The sequence below is a fragment of the Corvus hawaiiensis genome, chromosome 1 (assembly GCF_020740725.1).
Source record: "Corvus hawaiiensis isolate bCorHaw1 chromosome 1, bCorHaw1.pri.cur, whole genome shotgun sequence".
Lineage (NCBI taxonomy): Eukaryota > Metazoa > Chordata > Aves > Passeriformes > Corvidae > Corvus > Corvus hawaiiensis.
This window is the reverse complement of record NC_063213.1, coordinates 52,407,383-52,427,937: the sequence shown is the minus strand read 5'-3', so window position 1 is coordinate 52,427,937 and position 20,555 is coordinate 52,407,383. Positions and strand designations below refer to the sequence as shown.

The 20,555-nt window shown below is 39.0% G+C and overlaps 1 protein-coding gene across 2 annotated transcripts in view; it reads left to right on the top strand.

Annotated features, from left to right (window-relative positions):
• The window catches only part of SCIN (scinderin), a 73,225-nt gene extending 55,823 nt beyond the window's left edge, over positions 1–17,402 (top strand). For both annotated transcript variants that reach the window (XM_048304549.1, XM_048304539.1), the window contains exons 5-16: positions 1,507–1,599; positions 3,433–3,565; positions 5,325–5,413; positions 5,612–5,827; positions 6,951–7,072; positions 7,256–7,346; positions 9,762–9,932; positions 10,428–10,605; positions 11,536–11,657; positions 13,354–13,431; positions 14,708–14,768; positions 15,716–17,402. In XM_048304549.1, coding sequence (XP_048160506.1) covers positions 1,507–1,599; positions 3,433–3,565; positions 5,325–5,413; positions 5,612–5,827; positions 6,951–7,072; positions 7,256–7,346; positions 9,762–9,932; positions 10,428–10,605; positions 11,536–11,657; positions 13,354–13,431; positions 14,708–14,768; positions 15,716–15,849 — 1,488 coding nt within the window. In that variant the 3' untranslated portion in view covers positions 15,850–17,402. The remainder of the gene's footprint in view (positions 1–1,506; positions 1,600–3,432; positions 3,566–5,324; positions 5,414–5,611; positions 5,828–6,950; positions 7,073–7,255; positions 7,347–9,761; positions 9,933–10,427; positions 10,606–11,535; positions 11,658–13,353; positions 13,432–14,707; positions 14,769–15,715) is intronic.
• Positions 17,403–20,555: the final 3,153 nt, after the last annotated feature.

Below are 20,555 nucleotides of genomic sequence, written 5' to 3'. Positions count from 1 at the left end.
CAGACTTGTTCAGTGTCTGTTAAGGTAAAGATGTGTGCCTGTTACTTGGCAATTTTGTGACCCTGGCATTACAAAGACAGGTAGGAAGGGAAACATTTTTAGAAAGCCGGTGCCAATAAACCACATGTGCACACTGTTTTAGCCATTCAGCAGCACAGTGGCACTCTGCTGTGGACATGGAGCCCGACTTGGCCTACACGGTAGCAAATCTGCAGCCATGTAGTGTAAATTCATGAGATGCTGACTGCTAGATACTGAAGAGCTATGGGTAACATCTTTCTTAAACACTTAGGGCATTGCTTTCTTGTCTTCAGTGAGTCACAGATAAAATTTTTTAGCTTAAACTGCAAAAATCACACTTGAAAAGGCTATTTTCATTTTATTTTATTTTACTATTTTACTGACTTTACCAGGTCAGAATATGCAACAGATGGCAGATTTCTATTAAATATTTATTCTATATTGTTTTTCTTTCCATATTCTTTGCAGCTGTATGCTTTGTTGGGCATCCCCATTATCAAATATTTACAGTGTTTTTGCACGTGTCTCCATGTTATACTGCATAGCATGTTATACAGAAAATGCACAAGTTCATAGGAAGGCTGGCATTGCCCCTGTACTTTATGTTAATATTTAGTCTCTCAGACATATCAATTACTGCCTTCACTCTGGGACATAATTTCAGAGAAATCCATAATATTCTGTGTGTAACCTTTGGATCTGGCCATAAATGAATCAATAAGGAAAGATCATTAAGAAAGGGTAACTAGGATTTAATAAAGACTACCTGACCTAACATATTCTTGATGAACCTCTGTACATTTCTTGTAGTGATAGTTGTTACAATACTGCCCGTGGTGTAAAACTACCACAGTGTTAAAATTGATATTCTAGTGGTAGAGCAAGAAAATATTTTCCTCACACGATAAATTATTTTCAAGACCCTAGCTAAGTTTTTCCCCTTAAAATGAGATTAAGAATCTGTAACTTTTAAGATTATTAGTACTCATAATCTGATATTTTATACTGTTAATGGAAACACTTCATAATGTCAACTAATATATTTCACTCTGTCGGTTTTAATTTTAGTATTGTTAAACATTTTAAGAGTAATGTCATTCCAAAAATTATAAGATGTGCTTGTCAACAGTTTAGAAGTTACTGGGAAGAAAAAGGGAAGACAGACATGTAAACACACACATAGAATAGGATCACATACACCTCTCTAAGTGTATTTAGTGGAGTATAGACAACCAGCAAGTTGACCTGTGGAAAAGAAATCATGTAGGTATAATGTTGCTGGAGATCTGACATAGTTTTTAAAAATTATCTGTATGTTTGTGTCAACCATGAGTTTGGTTTTAGATTGTATTATATATAAAGATGATCCCAATTATTCGATTACAGCAACAATACATCAATATTTACATTAGGCATTTATAATACATTAGGCATTTATGCTACTGCACCTACTCTCTCTGCTTTGAATTTTATTCCCTTATACAGGTTTTAGGGAGCAAGCCAGAGCTGCCTGAATGTGGTGATGATGAGGATGAGCTGGCTGATATCACAAACAGGAGAAGTGCTAAACTATATATGGTAAGTTAGTTATTTATTTACTTACAGTTAGGTATGCTCAACAGTAGTCATGATTTCATTCATTCCTTCCTCATATATGGAGTTCTGGCTTCATTTACAGAATGGCTGTTATTTTAGTTTATTTGCAGCCAATGGACAAGTTTCTCAAAGGATGTCAATCAAGATGGTCCAGGTAATTTGAGGGGAAAAAAAATGGATTACATTTCTGTTTACTCAGGAAACAAGCATGGCCTATGAACCACTCAGTGCAGGTCAAAGAAGAACTAACTGCTCTAAAATCATCCTGTCTTCTTAATTCTAACAGGAAGAGTTTTAATAGTCATATATGGTTTAGTTATTCGTAGCAGAGTTTTAAGAGACAGACAGTTACATTATATTTTATATATCTATAACTTTATTCCTTTCCCCATCATCGCTTACCAAGGAGGATTTGGCTAACAAGGGGCAACACTCTGGCAGCATGGAGTGCTACTGGATCCCCATGTGTGTGACCTTTTTTAGGTGCTGTTTACAATGACTTTGAAGCTGCAGTGAAGTGTGAGAGGGGATCAGTCACTCTCTCTGCAGCTCCTGCACCACACCGACCACAGGATAGAGCCGCCTCTCTACGTGCCTCTTACATGATTTTTCCACTACCTATAGGTGTACCTGGGGTTTACAAGAAGCCTGAATGTGGTGATCATTGTTACAAGGCCGTTTTTTGTCATAGTTGTCTATGTGTTGTGTTTAGTTCACATTAATTATTCCTTTCATACCAAAAATCTGGTGCATATTTCTCTTCCTAACAGCGGTTTAAGGGAACAAAAATGGAAAACAAAAGAAGAAGGCCTGCATAGATGATCAGGACCATTGTAGTAAAACATAACTAGAGAAGGGAAAGTGAATTTTTGAATCCTGAAAACTCTCTGAACTTTCTGTGGATATCTAATAAGTTAGTCTAAGTACATAGGTCCTGCTAACAGAGCTCTGCTAGCTAGATTTAAATGTGTTGCAAGATAACAGTGAATGTCAAAGGCAGGAGATGGGTCTATGGTGAGCCCTCAGAGTAGGTATAATAGCTGATTTTTATTTGTTGTGTGCAGTGGTAATTTCCTCCTTGTGCTTCCATAATATAAAATGTAAGATATAATGGCATATTTAAAATTAATATTTAATTATGAAAGGAAATAAGGACTACTAGAAAAGTAATTACAATAGCAATAATCTATTTTCTCTACTAACAACTGGTCTTTTCAGCTATACAGGAGTGATTTTTAAAAGGTTTTGAAGGTCTACATGAACTTATGGTGGTGGTAGAGGTTACAAAGCAGATTCTGCAACAGGTCTTACATTAGAGTTTCCAATTAAAGAACAGTAGGTTATAAATGTAGGCATTTCACCTGTTAGTGTCAGTGTAGGACTATTTTATTATAGTTTCAAGTGCTGTTGTTCAGCATGTACATGTACCTTTGGCTTCCGTGTGAGTTGCTTGGCAGCAGGGACTATACCAGTTCAGCCGAGCATGTAGGGGGGGCTGAAGAAAACACAGATTTTTAACTTTGAGCTGTTGAAGTGGAAGTGGAAGACAAACAGATTTATTTTAAGAAGTTGTGAGTCAAGGATCCAACAAACTTCCTAAAATTAACACTATATCTCCCTCTATTGGATGTAAAATGAAATGAAACAAAAAATAATAATCCTTAGCCTACTTTACTTTCCAGCAGTACACAAATTTCATATAGCCATATAGTTATATAGGAATGGCAACTGATTTTTATAGTACTTTTGGGAGCACAAATTAATTTGGCTGTAAAAGCCAGAGTTGATCTAAATCTGAAATTATTGTTTTCTTAGGTGTCAGATGCAAGTGGATCCATGAAAGTGTCCGTGGTAGCAGAGGAAAACCCCTTCTCTATGGCTATGCTTTTGTCTGAGGAGTGCTTCATTTTGGACAATGGTGCTGCCAGGAAGATCTTTGTGTGGAAAGGTAAGAGGTTACTTGTATTGCAAATGCAGAAGCTACACAGAGATACCTAAGGAGTTGACACAACACCCTTGGGACACTAGCAAGGATTTAATACTGGCTGGACACAGAGCCCTGCACACAGCTCTTGCCTGGTGCAGTCTGTGAACAAGGGTTGCTCACTTCTATAAGGGCCTCAAGACTGAGTCTTTTCTAAGGATCCTATTTTTGAGACATCTGTAAGCTTGGGAAATTAAACGCTTATGTAAGTGGCAAGTACAAAGCAAATATAAATAATTCTATGACTTCTGTATATTGTCATCAAATCCCTATCTTCTGGGACAAAATCTGGACACTGAACATTCCATTTGGGTAGATCTCTCCACAGAGGTGTGAAATTGAAAGGTGCATGTCCAAGGCATAAACTAAAATCATAAGCTTGCAAATGCTTTGATGTCTCTTTTTTTCTTGTAAATATATCTCTGAGGTATCATCAGTCTGCAATTGCTTTGTCCGAATGTTTCCCTGAAGAAGAATACTACTACTGTGGAATGAGGTCTTGACACCTTATAGCTGAATTGTTGTAGTGCTGCCATTAAAATCCAGTGCTAAGTACCTCCTTTTTTTTTTTTTTTTTTTTGGTACGAGGCAGCTTATTAATTATTCTGTGGCATTTGTGTTTTGTTTTACTGCATGCAATACCACGTAATTACTTTATGCACTTGTCAAGCCTCTCAAGTCAGCCCAGGAAGCATTGTAAGCCTTTTGCTTGAAAACTTTATTTGCAGTTAGGGAACCATCCTTTAAAAGAAAACATTTGGGGAGCGTTGTGCTCAGATGGCCTATGGTCTAGCTGACCCCCTGATTCCCTATTGTAACTGTATATGACAGCTCCAGAAGAACCAAGCCAACAGGCTCAGGCATAAAATAAATAAAATATGATTTAGGCTCTTTGGCTGTGGCCCTGTGTGCTCCTGTGTGCATCCTCACTTTGCCACTGCCAGTAAAAATAATATGTGAAAAACCCCCCTTGGACTCACTCTTGCACGGGAGACTGCAGTTGTCATCTCTGCTGGCAATCTTCAGGCCACTAAAGGTGAGAAGTGTGAATTACTTCGGCAATGGTCTCATTCAAAATGGGATACAATGAATGCCTTATCAGAGCACCTGATTAGACCAAGAGGTCTATGGAATGTAGTCACTGCAGCCTGCTGGGACACAGACCTGGTACACAGTGTCATCCCACAGAGACTTCCAGAGATGTCTAACACGGAGCAAGGCTGAACAAGGAGTAGTGGATTGGGAAATGGATAAATTGCAAAGCCCAGCCAGACAAAACAGGAGTTTCTTTTACTCTTTTGCACTGCCTGAAGAAGTGGAGGCAGTTCAGCTTTATTGACCATATTGCTGCCCAGCAAAGGAAGAGAAAAAACCCAGGATACCTTGAGCCAAGCAGGTATTATTAACTTATTAACAGGTTTTTATTCTTGTAGAAACACTAAGCAAAACAAAATGCCCCCTTTTTCTCCCTTTTTTTTTCCCTTTTTTTTTCTTTTTTTTTTTCTTCCTTTAAATTGACTGTTTTCAAAGCTACTGAAGCACTGTTTTGGCCATTCAACCTCATGTGAATCTTCTTGCTCATGCCATGTCCAGCATTTGTGTTTGTTCAAGACTGAGATAAGAGCAATGTCAAAGAGAACCTGGCTCCAGGACCTCTTGTTTTTGAAGGTTCTGTGAGCTTATTGCCCTTTCCCACATACTGTTATCCTTCTGTTTTAATCAGGCAAGGATGCTAACCCTCAAGAGAGAAAAGCTGCCATGAAGAATGCTGAACAATTCATACAGCAGATGAATTATCCTGCTAACACACAGGTGCGATCTATTTATGGAGGTGATACCAGGAGAGCATGAGCTCTGTTAAAGACATTTTTTTTAAGTCACCAGAAAAAATATTTTTAAGGGCTTATAAGACATAAGGGCAATATTTCACTAACATATAACCTAGAAAATTTCTGAGTAACTGTGCCAGTTTTGTTTTCCTTCTGTTTGATGTGTCTGCCTTCATTTCAGATTCAAGTCCTTCCTGAAGGAGGCGAAACACCAATTTTCAAACAGTTTTTCAAAGACTGGAAGGATAAAGATCAAAGCGATGGCTTCGGCAAAGTGTATGTCACAGAGAGGGTGGCTAAAATCGAGCAGATTGAATTTGATGCTACCAAGTTACATGAGTCTCCACAAATGTCTGCCCAGCATAACATGGTAGATGACGGTTCAGGGAAAGTAGAGGTAATGTTTGTGTTGTGATAAATTGTATCTTATCTAACTAATGTATTCTGCTACTTGTAATGGGATAAGCTGCTACTCTGTGTTTTAATTTTTATACTGTTGTTTACATTAATGCTACATTAGTGGAAGTGTTACTTGTAGCATCAGAAAAGATACTTAGAAGTAGTCGGTGAATATCAGCTGTATGCTGGGTTGTGTTCTTTTGGTGCCTATGAAAGATGTACCAGTCATCAAGAGAAATCACACAGCAGAAATACTCCCCATTCTACACAATACCTTGTAAATAGATACTTTAAATATGATCCTTAGTCTAAAGAAGAAACTTCAAGCTCACATCAGCTTGAAATCTGGAATGGGAAGACTTGCTCTTGGAGTCAGAAATCCATTCTATGTCTTTATGTATGTATCCAATCTGGTTTCTAGAGGAACCTTCTTTGTCCCTAGTGTGTCTCTCAAGTAGCCTGGATTTGAAGAGGAAAGATTACTGTACAGTCTTTCTAGATCTCTCCATCTTTTTCCCACTTCAGGACTATCTTTGGACTACACAGGGCTGGCATGGCATTGTATCAACATGGCCTGTTGAATGAAAATTGCATGTTGGGCTTCTGGAAGAAAAGAAGGGATGAATACCTACAGTCTCATTGGTGTATTTTCTAGTTTCTGACCTCACACTTGGGACGGTCCATAGGCTTGAGCAGCCTATTGTTGACTGGACTGGGCTGTAGTGAATGAAATAGGAAGAAATCTGCCTAACAGTGTGTTATCTTACTGCAGCGTGCCTCTCCAAAATGATACATTAGTTTTATGATGGATCATAATGTTGTGCCATGTCATATTGTCACCTTAAGGTGTCAAGAAAGTTCAGCATAACATTACGAAGTGATCATGTGGCACTAAAGCATCAAGACAAAGAAAAGCATATTGTAGTCCCTTGTTGATGTTTGTCATTCATTCATTCAGTGGGGGCAGGGTGTATCTACCTCCTTCATGAAGAATCCTCCCTATTTCTATTCAATAACACTTGGGAACAGAAAGGACACTCAAGGGATAAGACAGTAAAGTGCTTTGTGAAGAGTCTCAGGATGAAATTCAGCAATCTCCAATGATTTCCCTGTTTCCCCAGATCTGGCGTGTGGAAAGCAGTGGCCGAGTTCCTGTGGGACCTGAGACATATGGACAGTTCTATGGGGGTGACTGTTACATTATCCTCTACACTTACCCTAGAGGGCAGATCATCTATACATGGTATGCTTGGTTGCCTTTGCACAGGCCTGCAGTGTGTGGATATTATTTTATGTTGGCTTTATGTCCTTTTGAGTAGAACACATGAAAATGTAAGATTGTTCACTGTGAGTTTGTCATACAGCATAAACTCTGGGTTATTCTGAAGCTGAATTTAACCATTGTCTTTCTCCTTGTCTTCCTCAGGCAAGGAGCCCACGCTACAAAAGATGAACTGACTGCCTCTGCATTTCTGACTGTTCAGCTGGATCGGTCATTAGGTGATCAGGCTGTGCAGGTTTGTGTCTTTTGGATAAAATCAAGCAGAGCATGTGATATATGCAAATTTCGATGAGAATTGAAAGGAGGAGCTAGCATTTAAAGACTGGAAATGCCAATTGCTCAGGTCTGTATCAAGCCAAGCACCATGGGATCCTGTTAAAGGTGCCAGAGATTGCCCACTTGAATAATCCTTCCTGGATGTAGCTGTCTAAAAGAACACAGATATGCCAGAACCTAAAACTGCCTTTTCTTTCCTTTGATTTCCACTCTTTTAAAATTAGGTTTCAGTCCTGACAAGACCTACAGACCCTATGCATGGCCAGTGGAGACGGAATGATAAGACTGTCCCAGGGCAGCTCACTCCAAAGCAGGATTCTGACAAGTCAATAGCCCTTTGGGAGCTCCCCTGTCTCCTTTTCATTATGGAGGAAGTTGTGATCTTTAGCCCAGACAAGACACCTGACTTTTAGAGGGCCAAAACTGGGAGATATGAAAGCCACATGACAGACAAAAGAGGAAAGCCTGCTGGAATTGTGCAACAGGGTCTGACTTTTCCTTGCCTCAGTGAGGAACGTAACTTGGGCTTTCCCATCCCATAGTGCTTGCAGCTCCATGAAAGCAGGATACACATCCTCACTTGCAGAAATGGGGTGTGCAAGGCAAGGCACAGGACACTGGCAAATAAAAGGGGTGTGTAGATAAGGTAGTCCTTAGCTTGACTAGGTGTGCTCTCCTTACATCCCTACTGAGAAGTGGTTGGTAGGTGAAGACCTGAGAGGTCTCTTCTCACAGAAAAGCTTGAACTGTAAGATGACAAGGGACAAGCAGAGATTTTCTAGGCAGCAGGAGATAATTCTGTGATTCCCATTTCTTATTTACAAAAGCAAAAGGCTTCCCCCACCCACCAAGGTACAGTTAATTCAGATGGCAGCCCATACTTTTAGCCTCTAATCAGTTATGATTTCTGATTGAAATTATATTAAGGATTAGAACACTTTTAGATAATTACTGTTTGAAATATTCCTAACGTGTGTTCTATATTTGGACAGTGTCCAGCACAATGTGGTCCTGTCTCATACCCAAGGCCAGTGTTAATCTTAAAGTAATAACATTATTACTACTAACAACTGCAATAGTAAAGTGCTTAAAAGCTGAAGAAGATCCATTTCACTGCAGTAGATGTGATACCTAAAAGTACTTTTAGCCTGCAATGATCTTAGGAATATATATGTGTACGTATCCCTATATGCATATATATACACATATGTATGTATGTATGTATGTGTGTATTTTTATGCAAATAAATAGAATATATTACCTGTGCCTAACATCTCTATCAGCATTATTTGAAAGCTTTAAGTGTGCTGTTTTGTGTGGTCACTAGATGGCACAACAGTACAAATGACTATTAAAAAGTTGGGCTTGCAGGAATGTTTCACTGCAATTTGGGGGAACTGGGGTTTTTTGAGTTTATTTGGGTTTTCGGTTTTTGAGGCTTTTTTTGTGGTTTGAGGGTTTTTTTCCCATTTGTAAAATCCTGCTGCAGTTCGTCCCTTACAAGTATATGTATCCTAGGTTATCCTTACCAGAGAACTGTAGCAGTCTCTCTGCCTGTGAAATCAGGAAAAGCACCTGCTCCTGCCCAGCTGCAGCCACCTCTCTGGGCACCCTGGCTCTCAGCTGCCCCAGGCCTCACTGAGGGTTCTCCACATCTCCTAGTCTGCTGGCTACACAGCATGTCTCATTCCCTTTTTTCCTTTTCTTTCTGGGAATGAAAGGCAGGGATTTGCAGCCCTCTACCTTGGCCAGTGGCACTGTTACAAAGGAAGATTAAATGGTTGCATACAAATAACTTTTACCGTACATTAACCTAAAAATGGTCATTTTTCATATTCTTCATGGCACAACATCTTTTACATCTGTAATGGAAGTTTATTTTCATCATCCACGTTATCTTCTGGATGAGAAATTTATGCTGCTCTTTTTCATCCTCTTGCAGATAAAATACATACAGAAGTAATGAATAAAATGAACAAACTTTCTCTTCTGCTTAAATACAGGGCACTTAAACTTCCAAGATAGTTTTTCAGGAGAATTAAGTAATTCTATAAAACACTATAAAATGACAGTTCTTTTGAAAATGAGTGACGTTCTTATTACAGTAGATAGCAGCCATTTTAATCAGCTAAATATTTTGTTAGAATTTTGAATCTCGTCTTTGTGTCAGCGTGATTGACAAAAAAAATCTCACAAATGCTCTAACTCTATATGTCTGTAACTATATTTTTAGATCTCCTCAGCTTGCTATTTCTCATTTTTGCTAACATATTTAGCATTGTTGGCTAAGATCCCCTAAGCTATTCAGCAAAGACCAAAAATAACCACTTGTGTCCTTTTATTTCTTTTTCTGCATTTCTCTACATACGTACAGATCCGAGTCAGTCAAGGCAAAGAGCCTGCACATTTACTGAGCTTGTTCAAAAACAAACCACTTGTTGTCTACAAGGATGGGACATCCAAGAAGGAAGGTCAGAAACCTGCTCCACCAACACGACTCTTCCAAATCCGCAGGAACCTAGCAGCCATTACTAGGATTGCAGAGGTAAGGTCACCTGCTAAGTAAACCAGCCATTCCTAGTGGGAAATGATACAGCTGCCATGAGCTCCTCTAACTAATCTTGTTGAGGAGTCACATCTGTTTGGAACACAGAACTCCAAATCCAATCCACTGCTCTAGTTGACAAACCCACCCAATAAACCAAAGAGAATATGCTGTAGCTGGCTGGAACCAGTCTACATCGTTCAGAGGAACTGTAAGAATACACACAGTGAACAGTCAGTTGACAAAGAATAGACAAGAAGTCAGCAACCCCTATGAGATGGTCTTTCCTACTGCAAACAGTCCCAAGTTTTGCCCTGCAAGTCAGTTCCCTGACTTAAGTTCTTCTCTAATTTGTATCAGTATAAAACTAGGGAAGAACTGAAGACCAAAAGCATAGCAGATTAACACATGTCTACACATTTTATATAAACATGCAAAATAGTAATTACATTATTTGAAAATTTGAAGAATAAAACAATCTCTTTTTTAATCTAGGTTGATGTTGACGCAATGTCACTAAACTCTAATGATGTCTTTGTTCTGAAACTGCCAAACAACTCTGGCTACACCTGGGTAGGAAAAGGAGCAAGCAAAGAAGAGGAACAAGGAGCTCAATACATTGCCAATGTTCTCAAATGCCAAACTGCTAAGATTAATGAAGGCCAGGAACCAGGTTCGTATGAGGCCACGTAGCTGCTAATAGACAGCTGAGAATACAGAGCACTGCAGGGAGACAGTAGGTTTAGATTAGATGTTAGGAAAAAATTCTTTACAGTGAGGGTAGTGAGGCACTGGAACAGATTGCCCAGAGAAGTGGTAGATGCCTCATCCTGGAAGTGTTTAATGCTGGGTTGGATGGAGCTCTGAGCAGCCTGGTGTACTGAAAGGTGTCCCTGCCCATGGCAGGGGCATTGGAACTAGATGATCTTTAAGGTCCCTTCCAACCCAGGCCATTCTAAAATCTATGATCTTTCTAGTGATGCCTTTTCCTGGTCTTAAAATCAAGAGTCAAACACGGTTAGAAGGGGAAAAGGGATTTTACTTTGGTATTTATTTTAAGGATCCTTAGGTGCACACTTCCTGGTCATATGCATTGAGATGCACCCCACTGAGTATACCCCAAAAGATCAGGTATAACATTATAGGTTTTACTAATTAGCATATCTATCAAAGATTCCCCAATGAGAGGCTCAAGTGAGCCCCCCCTCCCCAAGGAACCTTCCCCTGGATGGTTCTATCTTGGTTTACAGAATGTGTTCTGGAGAGGACCTTGGGGTCTGGGGCACACTGATCCCTAGCTACGAAGCTTCTAAAATGTTTAATCTCTTAGCTTGACAAACAAGTCCAAGAATGTAGGCAAAAAGCACTAAGAATACAGAAGTTATAAAAAGGTGTAAAAGGGGTATAAAAGAAAAGGGCAAAAAATCTTCATGGCATCACTAGGTATGCGACTGATATCGGTATTTTGACAAACTGCAGGAAGTACTGTAAGAAAATGCATTCATCTTTGAGATTGTTTGGGAATTTCTGGAACACTATCTAACAAGCTAAAACATCAAATGTTAAATCAGCTGGTGAATAAATTATATATTCTGTATTTTAGAGGAATTCTGGAAAGCACTTGGAGGTAAAAAAAAATACCAGACTTCAGCACAACTCTTGACAAAGGCTGAAGATCATCCCCCTCGCTTGTATGGTTGTTCTAATAAGACTGGCAGATTTATTGTGAGTATATGATGGGTACTTTCCTCTCTGTTTAATTATATAGTTTCTGGTGTATTTTGCCTTGGAAATAAGTGGTCATTAAATGAATTTGGGGAACTGGCTTAGTTAGCCAGGCTTGGCAAGAGCTAGAGAGTGGACATTTGGTGCTTTAAACTGTCAAAATGCAATGAATGAACAGAATAATTAATACAGCAGAAGTTTGCATGCAGAGCCTGCTCCAGCCTGGAAATAGAGGCTTGCAGATGCAAAAAGATAAGGTATTTTCCCAGTCAAAAGCAATTTAATTCTTGCAGAGCATCACCAGATTGCTATCAATTTGCTGAGGAAGTGCAGCTCAGTGCCTTGCCCCTTATGCATTTGACAGTGGTGGCAAGGAAAATAAATGCTGCTTGCCAAAAATCTCTAGCAGTCTGAAATTTTCCATAGAGATTTAAGATGTGTAATTATGCCTTTAAGGTATTGGCCTGTGCTCAAGGAGCTAGGAAGACCTACTTCCGTGGCAGAAACACCCAGAGCTATGCACTGGATATTAAGTCTGTGATTCAGGCTTAATTACTTACTGTATTCTGGGAGGGCAATGCTGTGTCACCATTTGGCAAGGACACGCTCAGTTTTAGGTAGGGGACATAGCTGGAAGTCTCCTTAAGGCACAGCCCAGTCATTTGGAGAGGGATAAAACAAATAGGATCCTTTAATAAGGACTTTAAAATCTTAGGAGAATAGCAAAGTGTATTCTAACAAGCTTCTAAAATACTCCTGGGAAATACAGTAATAGGAACCAACCTCTCTGTAGTAGTCTGCTGGGAGCTATGGACGTACTTTTTATTTTAAATTCCCTCCAAATTCTGTGAAATCCCCTCTTTCCTGTAGCATTTCTCTAGTAACTGAATCACCACCGTGAGAGGTCCCAGAAGAGGCAGGTCAGACCACTCTGACTTTCTGGCCACCATAACACAGGGTGGGGAAAAGGAATGTCTTTTTCACCATCTGCTTATCGTCCCTTTAGCACTCCACATGACCACACATAGCCAAACCCTTGACAATCCTTTAAGAGCTGGAACCATTAGCTACATTATTATCTCTCCTTCTCATACCAAATAATAATAAACTGCCTTTTTATCTGCATGTACATCCTTGGAAGAAGCAAGCAGTCTGCCTTTTCTTTGGGGACTAATCCTCAATGGCTTAGTCAACTGTAATGTCCCATTGTCAAGTGGCCAGGAAGCTTGGTTGGATGTGAGTTTCATCACTGGGCTCACCCACTGCGAATTCAAAGCAGTTTCTTTTCCTAATTAATGAATGTAAACTGCATGAATGTATCAGCTGATATCAGCTTGGTTGGTTCAAGGTGCTCTATGGAAATGTTCCTGTCTCCTTCTTCTGGCAGACCTCAGTCCCAATTAACAGTAGTCAACAATTACAGTGTAAGTCTTTGCCTCTCCTTAGGATATCTTACCAATTCTGAGAAACGGAGAGCTGATTTTATAGGACATGACATTATGTGATTTGTTTTCTTTCAGAGAAGCCTTAATGCATTCATCAAATCAGTTTAGGGCTTGATCCTGTAGGAGTGAAAAGAAGGGTTCATCAGCCTCTGCACATTATAAAAATATCTTAGGTCTTTGCAAAATTGTATATCTTGATAAATCATTGAAAACAACAAAAAAAGCCCCTCTAAACATATTATCCTTTCTAGATTGAAGAGGTCCCAGGAGAATTCACTCAGGACGATTTGGCTGAAGATGATGTCATGTTGCTGGATGCTTGGGAGCAGGTGAGCTGTGTACTTGAGCACTGCTTTTTGTGATAACAAGGATAGTTTATTCTTAATAACTTAGTTCATAAGATGGGAGGAACAATCATCTTGACAGAATGGAAACAGTTTTATTTTCTTTAAATTATACCAAAAGGAGCTATATATTTTGAGCTATATGACGTGCTAGTGTGCACACGTGAGATTGAATTTCCAAGCATAATGTGAGGCCATGGCAGGCACTTCTTATTTAAACCAATGGAGGCTGCACAAGTATATAAGACCCAGCAGTGTTTTGCGTTCTTAATAGCTTTCTTGACTTTATCACAAAAATGTATTGATTTTTTTAAAAAGTTATTGCATTAAAGGTATTTAGAATCCACTAAATCCATGTAGCAGGAGCACCTACAAAAAGTCCTAGTAGAGAAAGGGGAAACCTACTAGACCCTTACAAAAATTACTCCATACTAGAAACTGAATGGAGGGTGACAGAAATAATCTCTATCGTTTCCCAGTTCACTGAAAACTGAAAATGTGGAGAGCTTTTTGAATGACAGGCAAACTCACTGCAGATTTAGGGAATGCATCTGTTTTCACAGTACATTGTCTCTGCCCCTCCTCTCCTCTTGGAGGGAAAGGGGAGAAGGCCCATGCCCTATTTGTCTTCTTCAGCCTAACCCTTAACGAACAAAAGGCTGAGGTTTTTGGAAATAAGGAGGAATGTCCATGGTCCATGTGGAAAGGAGTGATGGGAGATGGTGGGGGAAGAGCTGGATGGATAGCTGGGACATACTGACTCAAGAAGTCTTGGGACATGTAGCTGGTTTCCAAGAGAATCCCTCAGAGAAAAAAAAAAAGGGGATGTGGGGGATTGCAGATCAAGGCTCTGGGTGTTGGGTTTTTCACTGGGCTATCTAGCAGTCACCCAGGGTAGCACAGATCACAAAGCAAAAATGTTGATGTGCACACAAAGCTCAAACCAGAGACAGTACTACTATCGGCACCTAAAGAGCAATTTCCTTGGCAAAGTATAAAAGATATCTATGGAAAAGGTAACTGGAGTTCCTTTCATCAGAATGAATAAAGGTCTGGTCTTCCAGTGTCATAGAGGGCATAACTACACTTTCTCACAAGGGAGAAAAAAAACATCAGTTGTGGTTTGTGAGAGCTCTGTATCTCTTCAGTCTTTTCATAGTGTATATTCTTTCTTCTAGTGGAATCAACTATTTCGTGCTTTACCAGCTGTACACAATATCTTTATAACACCAGGGACGTTATATCTTTCGTCTGTTTGCAGGTTTTCATCTGGATTGGGAAGGATGCTAATGAAACTGAGCGTCAGGAATCCTTTAAATCAGGTAAATCAAATCAATTTGGCAGATTTCTGAGTGAAGTAGCATCAATATTACTTAACAAAGAGGAAAATATGATGTAGAAGAAATCTAGTTATGTTTACTGTGTCTATAAGTGTTACTGAGCTTACTAGGATTTAATACAGGAGATGATTATTTTCACCTTTAAATTCACTTTAAAACCCTGTAAGTTTATGAAGGATAAAATGAATCAAGATAGCATTATTGGGCTGCAGAGATTTTTAAATAATATGTAGGAAAGCCTGATGAAAAGTAACTGCACTGAAAAGAGAAGGAATTTAAAAGGAGGTCCCTACTAACCTCCACCCTCAATAATGTATACTGAGAAAGGATTGCCAGCAAGTTCTTTTAGTGCCACCCTTCACTAAGTTAAATTTGCAGGAGGAAATTCCAATTACAAAACAAATACAAAACAAATCAAGACAACTTAAGTGGCATGTGCCTCCTTGAAAAACCATGTGTCATCCTTGGTGTGACTTCACATAGCTGAGCTATTCTGACGAAGTTTGTGCGGAAAACCCTTGCATGTATTTCCCTGGAGCAGCGAGGGTTACCTGGCTGTGTTTCTGTATTGATGTCATGTTGGGATGTCAAGGGAAACTACACTGGCTTTTACATGGATGAAATGGGAACGAAGCTCGTGCATCCTCACAGCACCAGCAAATGCTTTCTCCTGTTTAAGAGGCAAAACCCACCTGTATGGCAACGAACTGATCAGAAGAGCAATCCCTCTGTTTTAACTTCATGGAAAATTCCTTCACTGCCAGCTGGGAAAAATCAGCAATTACCTGATCATCTCATTGCCTTTGAAATAATTAAATGTATACTGTATTATAGCAGCCCTATGTTCTTTCACTATGGATTTTAATGCATTTTTTATACCAAAGGAATGAACTAATATATTCCATGTTTTATTTCCTCTCTGTTTTTAGCCAAACGCTATATCGAAACAGATCCTTCTGGCAGAGATAAGGGAACCCCCATTGTAATTGTGAAGCAAGGGCATGAACCCCCCACATTCACAGGCTGGTTCCTGGCTTGGGACTCCAACAAATGGAAGAACTGATCTCTCCAAGGAGACTCCAGCTTCAAGCCGAAGAATGATCAGAGCCCAGCTACTTTCTAGTCTTTTTAAGCATAAGCTTATGCAACAATACGGTGCATCTGTTGTTACACTTTCCTGACCTTTGATGTATTTCTGTGAATAACCTAGAAATTCTTAGCACTGGAAAGGATAAATAATTGTAAACTGGCCAAATGGGGTAAGTGGGCTTTCCTAGTAGTAAATACAGAAAGTGCTGCCAATCTTTAATCTTAAAAGAAAGAAAAACACTGTCTTTAATCTATTGATTCTTCAAAGAGAAGCTGTGGATCAGTTTATTTTAATGTGCTAAACTGGACCAAATTCTCTCTTCACTTAAAAATCCAAACTAATGCCACATAAATTCCTTTAGATTAAGGCCGATATAATACCGTGCAGTATTTGGCCTGATAGAGGACTATCTGTTGCAAAGAAAGCACCTGATTTAATTACTAGGCCCGCATATTGCTACACTCACTGAAAATTTCAGCTAATGTCTGATCCACAGTAGGAGTTGTGGCTCACAAGCGGCAAATAATGGATGGATATTTTGAGAAAGCTGTGCTTAACATTTTTGTTTACCTTGTTAATACATATATGTGTGGAGCTGTAGACTGAATACCGTTAAGAGTATGAAATCGACAGAGGTTTTTTTGAGGGACTTTCTAGCTATTGTAATGAATTCCTTTAGGTTTATCTCTGAACCAGCTCCAGCTCCACCAGGTCTTTTTAACTAAAGCTCTTAAACACGTTGTAGTGCACTAGTGCTTTGAAGTGGAAGCAAAAGTAACAGCTTCAAAAACACATACTCTGCCTTAACCAGATTGCTCTTAAGCCATACCTCACCTCAGCTGCCTTACTCAGCAGTACTCAGTTCTTCTTCAGCATGCAGACTGTTCACCTTGTCAGGTGCAGGATGTCTTTCTAATTTTCTGTGCAGGTCTTAGACAAATATCAAGCACATCAAAGGGAAGGAAATCCCTGGTTTCGGTAGTATTTCTGGGAATTTGGAGTGTGAATATGCACTATAGAATATGGCCTTCTCTTTTCTCTCAGGCACACTTGGGCTTTTTTTTATTCTGGTGAATTTAAGAATACATTTTCAAAGTGGTTTTTATTTGTAACTTAGCCAGAAAAGTCTGCTTAAGGGCAGTGGGAAAACTTCTTCAAATCTTTAGCACTGCTTTGATCACTTATCCAGTAATGCTTGTTTTAAACAATTTGTACAGCTGTAAATCATATCAATGGGGCTTTTTAATGACAGCATTTTAGTAGTTTTATTATTCTTATAAGTTAGGTTGGAAAGTGAAATTTTAGACATTTTTGTATTTTTTTAACATGCTTGGGATTTTGAATCAGGGTAATGCAAAAGAGTGAATTTAGTCTGAGCTTGTAATATCAATGACAAAAGAATTGTGAAGCTAAGAGATTAATCATAGAAGTTAGCTTTAAACATTTGTTTAAATGTCTGCTAATATAGCTGGGCTGTATCTGAATGTAATTTCATTTAAAATAAAGTTACAAAAACCAGTATTCTATATGCCAAGCTGATCTTCCTCTCTCTGACATATTGCAGGGCAGTGGTGTCTAGCAAGAATTCCTGAAAACCCAAGTAGGTACCTTCCTTTTTAGATGGACAATGCAGTGAGAAGTTACTTTTTCTTACTTTGGTGCCATTTTACGCAATGGAAGCTTAACTCTTCTCAGCAACTTGACAGTTACAAACCTAAGTGAAAATCTGAGAACTGGGTGCTTATTAGGTTGTTATTTTCATCCTTAAGAAAAAACACCATTGTTGTTATCCAACTCTTCGGTTTTATAACTTTTTGCTTGCAAAAATAATTGACTACAGAAATAACTACTTTATAAAATAGGAGGAAATAGATTTATGGGTTTTTTTAAAGGATACATCTTGCTTTTCACTTGTGAGAGTAGATAAGATGTCCTTCTCCTGCTGGAAGGAGCACAAAGACCTTTTCAATGTCTCAGCCACTGAGTAGCCTGTAATTATCTGATTGTCGTCTTCAACACATACATATGATTCTTCTCATTTTTAAATAATAACAGTTATAGTAGCTTCTGAACCAAGGATTAGACAAGATTTGCCCTTCTTGTACATAAACATCTTCCGGAACACTGAGGGCTCTGAACTGGCACAGTCTGCCAGCATATTCTCCAGCACTATGAAAGCCTCTTTTCAGTTCCCTCACATGAGACAGAGGAGCTTTTGTGGTCTCCTAGCCTGGGCTTTTGAGTTCGTAATACATTGTTCTGGCATATTGATTACTGATGTTGAGAAGAGCATTGAGAGCTCATAAGGGAACAGTGTTCTCCACTAGGCTTTAAGCACAACAGCTGCTAGCAACATTGTTCTTGGGTTTACTTGCCAGTGAGGAAGTTTATTTTTCATACATATATGCACAGTACACACAAAGATGTATTTCTTTCTCTCAAGAAGAAAAGAAGGAAGGAAGACAGACTATGAGGGCTTGGAAATGTTAAAGATTAAGTTTTTTTCAAGAAAGTATTTAAGCACATAACTTTAGGAATACACATAGCAAACCTATCTGCCTTGTTTTCATAATAGAAAAAATTGTGCAGATCTATATATAGTCAAGCTCCTTCAAGAATAAGATACGTCTTGCAGTATTATCACACAGTAATAGTATGTTCACTCTACTTGTAATGGCAAAATTAGACCCTGATTTAGGAGCTTCATTATGCTACTACCAAACAGAAAGCATTCATGTTCTATTGGTTGTAAATACAGCATCATTTTTCATCTTTACTTCATTGCAACAGAAAGGTGTTAGGAATCCTTAGAACTAACAGGACATCATAGTACTAGGTAGTATTCATATTACACAAAATACCATAATCTTAGAGCACAACTACAGATTATGCACAGGACAGGAGCCAGCTTCTGGAACCAGTGCTCTAAATACCCATTTTGACCATAGCACATAGTGCTATAAAGAATTACATCTGCTGTAAATGATTATGTTAAATGCAGCTGAATTAAATTGAACGGTATGATTTCTTGCCAGTGCAGACTCACACAGGCTTCAACTGCAGCAAGAAAATACTGGAGATGGAAGATGGTAGACAGTGGGATTATGGTACTATCTCTCACAGGAGAACTGAGGAATCATACAGAAAATATTTTGCTCACTAGACTACAGCAGGAGATGCTCTCAGACATCTTTTGGCATCTTTATAGGCTACAGGAACACTTCTTGTTATGAACTTTGTAATCTTCTTGTCTTCATTTTTACTGAATGTAAAAGAATTTTTTTTTAAAAATGGCCTAAACAAGCCTATTCTTTTCCATGGACTGAAGTTCTTCTGCAGAGTCAACTTCTCTATAGGAAAGCTTTGAAAAAACTTTCAAACTTTGCTTTAGGATATAGCTGCTTCATCAGCATCTCACTGAAGTTCTGCCTTTATGGCTTAATTGAGCCAAGTGCAAGTATATAAGCCAAAAAATTATTATCTGATAAAACCAGAGCTGCATAATACTTTGCTGGGCTGACTTGACAAATCCTTGCATTTTCTTTTTTAAAGACAATAATTTTGTCTTTAGATAAAGAAATAGTGCACTTTTCCAGTCTTACGGCTAGGAGTTCTGATGCTAAAATCAAAGGAACTTCTGAAAACACAATCAGATCTTTATGTACGTGTCCTTGATGTCTAAATACATCCTCTCCTGACTGGCCTAAAGTTACTTTGACCTTCTCTGCCTGTTAGCCCATTACTTTATGCTAAAAATGAACATACTACACTCACTTCAATTAAAGCTATCAATGTGCAAGGAGGAGAAGGGCTGACCAATGGGAACTGGGAGACCCACCATGGCATAAAATTAGTGGATGATTGTTTTGGCCCTTCTCCCTCTGCATGTCATTTTCCTCTTGACATTAAAGCATATTTGCATTGCAGGGAAAAAAAATTGCCCCTACAGAACAGAATATGTAAGCTGATTTCTACTTTTAAATAATAGTAGGCAGAATTATTCCAGGGGCATAAGCAGAAGGTGAAACAGTCTATACCAGGCTTCTTCCTAAACACATCTACACTACCACCCTGTGAGTGTTCTCTCCTCAAAGGGTTGCTATGAGTGTACTGAGAACCACAACACTGTACATTTTACCACCACATTTAATCCGTCAGCAGTGAAATCTGGGCCTCTGTGCACATGAAATGAAAGCATTAGGTGAAGGCATTGATTTTTATTGTTTGTTAGACTGCAGATCATTGCCTCAAAATTTAGCCACATGGAGGCAAGCAGGGGAGACTGAAACAATCTGAACAGTATCCCACTGAAAGGCCCAGAGACAGACATGTTTGCTTTTGCAGCAACAATGCTTTGATTATTTTTAAAAAAAGCCTCTTGACCAGTGCTGGAAGAGCATAGCTCTCCTTGCTGCTCTTCAACAGATATGAGGTGACTCAGGGTGATTTACCAGCATTTGGCAATATTAACATCAAGGCTGGATGCAATCAGGTGATTTTAGTATCATTTGCCCAACAGTTGACCATGCTTTGTGCTGTCTGATGCCCTTGCTACAGAAGAAGCAGCAGCAGCGACAAAAACAATTGTGATTAAAACAGATCACTGATTGGAAGATTACAAACTTCCTTTGGGGCTTAGATTTTCACAGTGGTGTCTCAGAAAGGTCACAGGTTTCCTG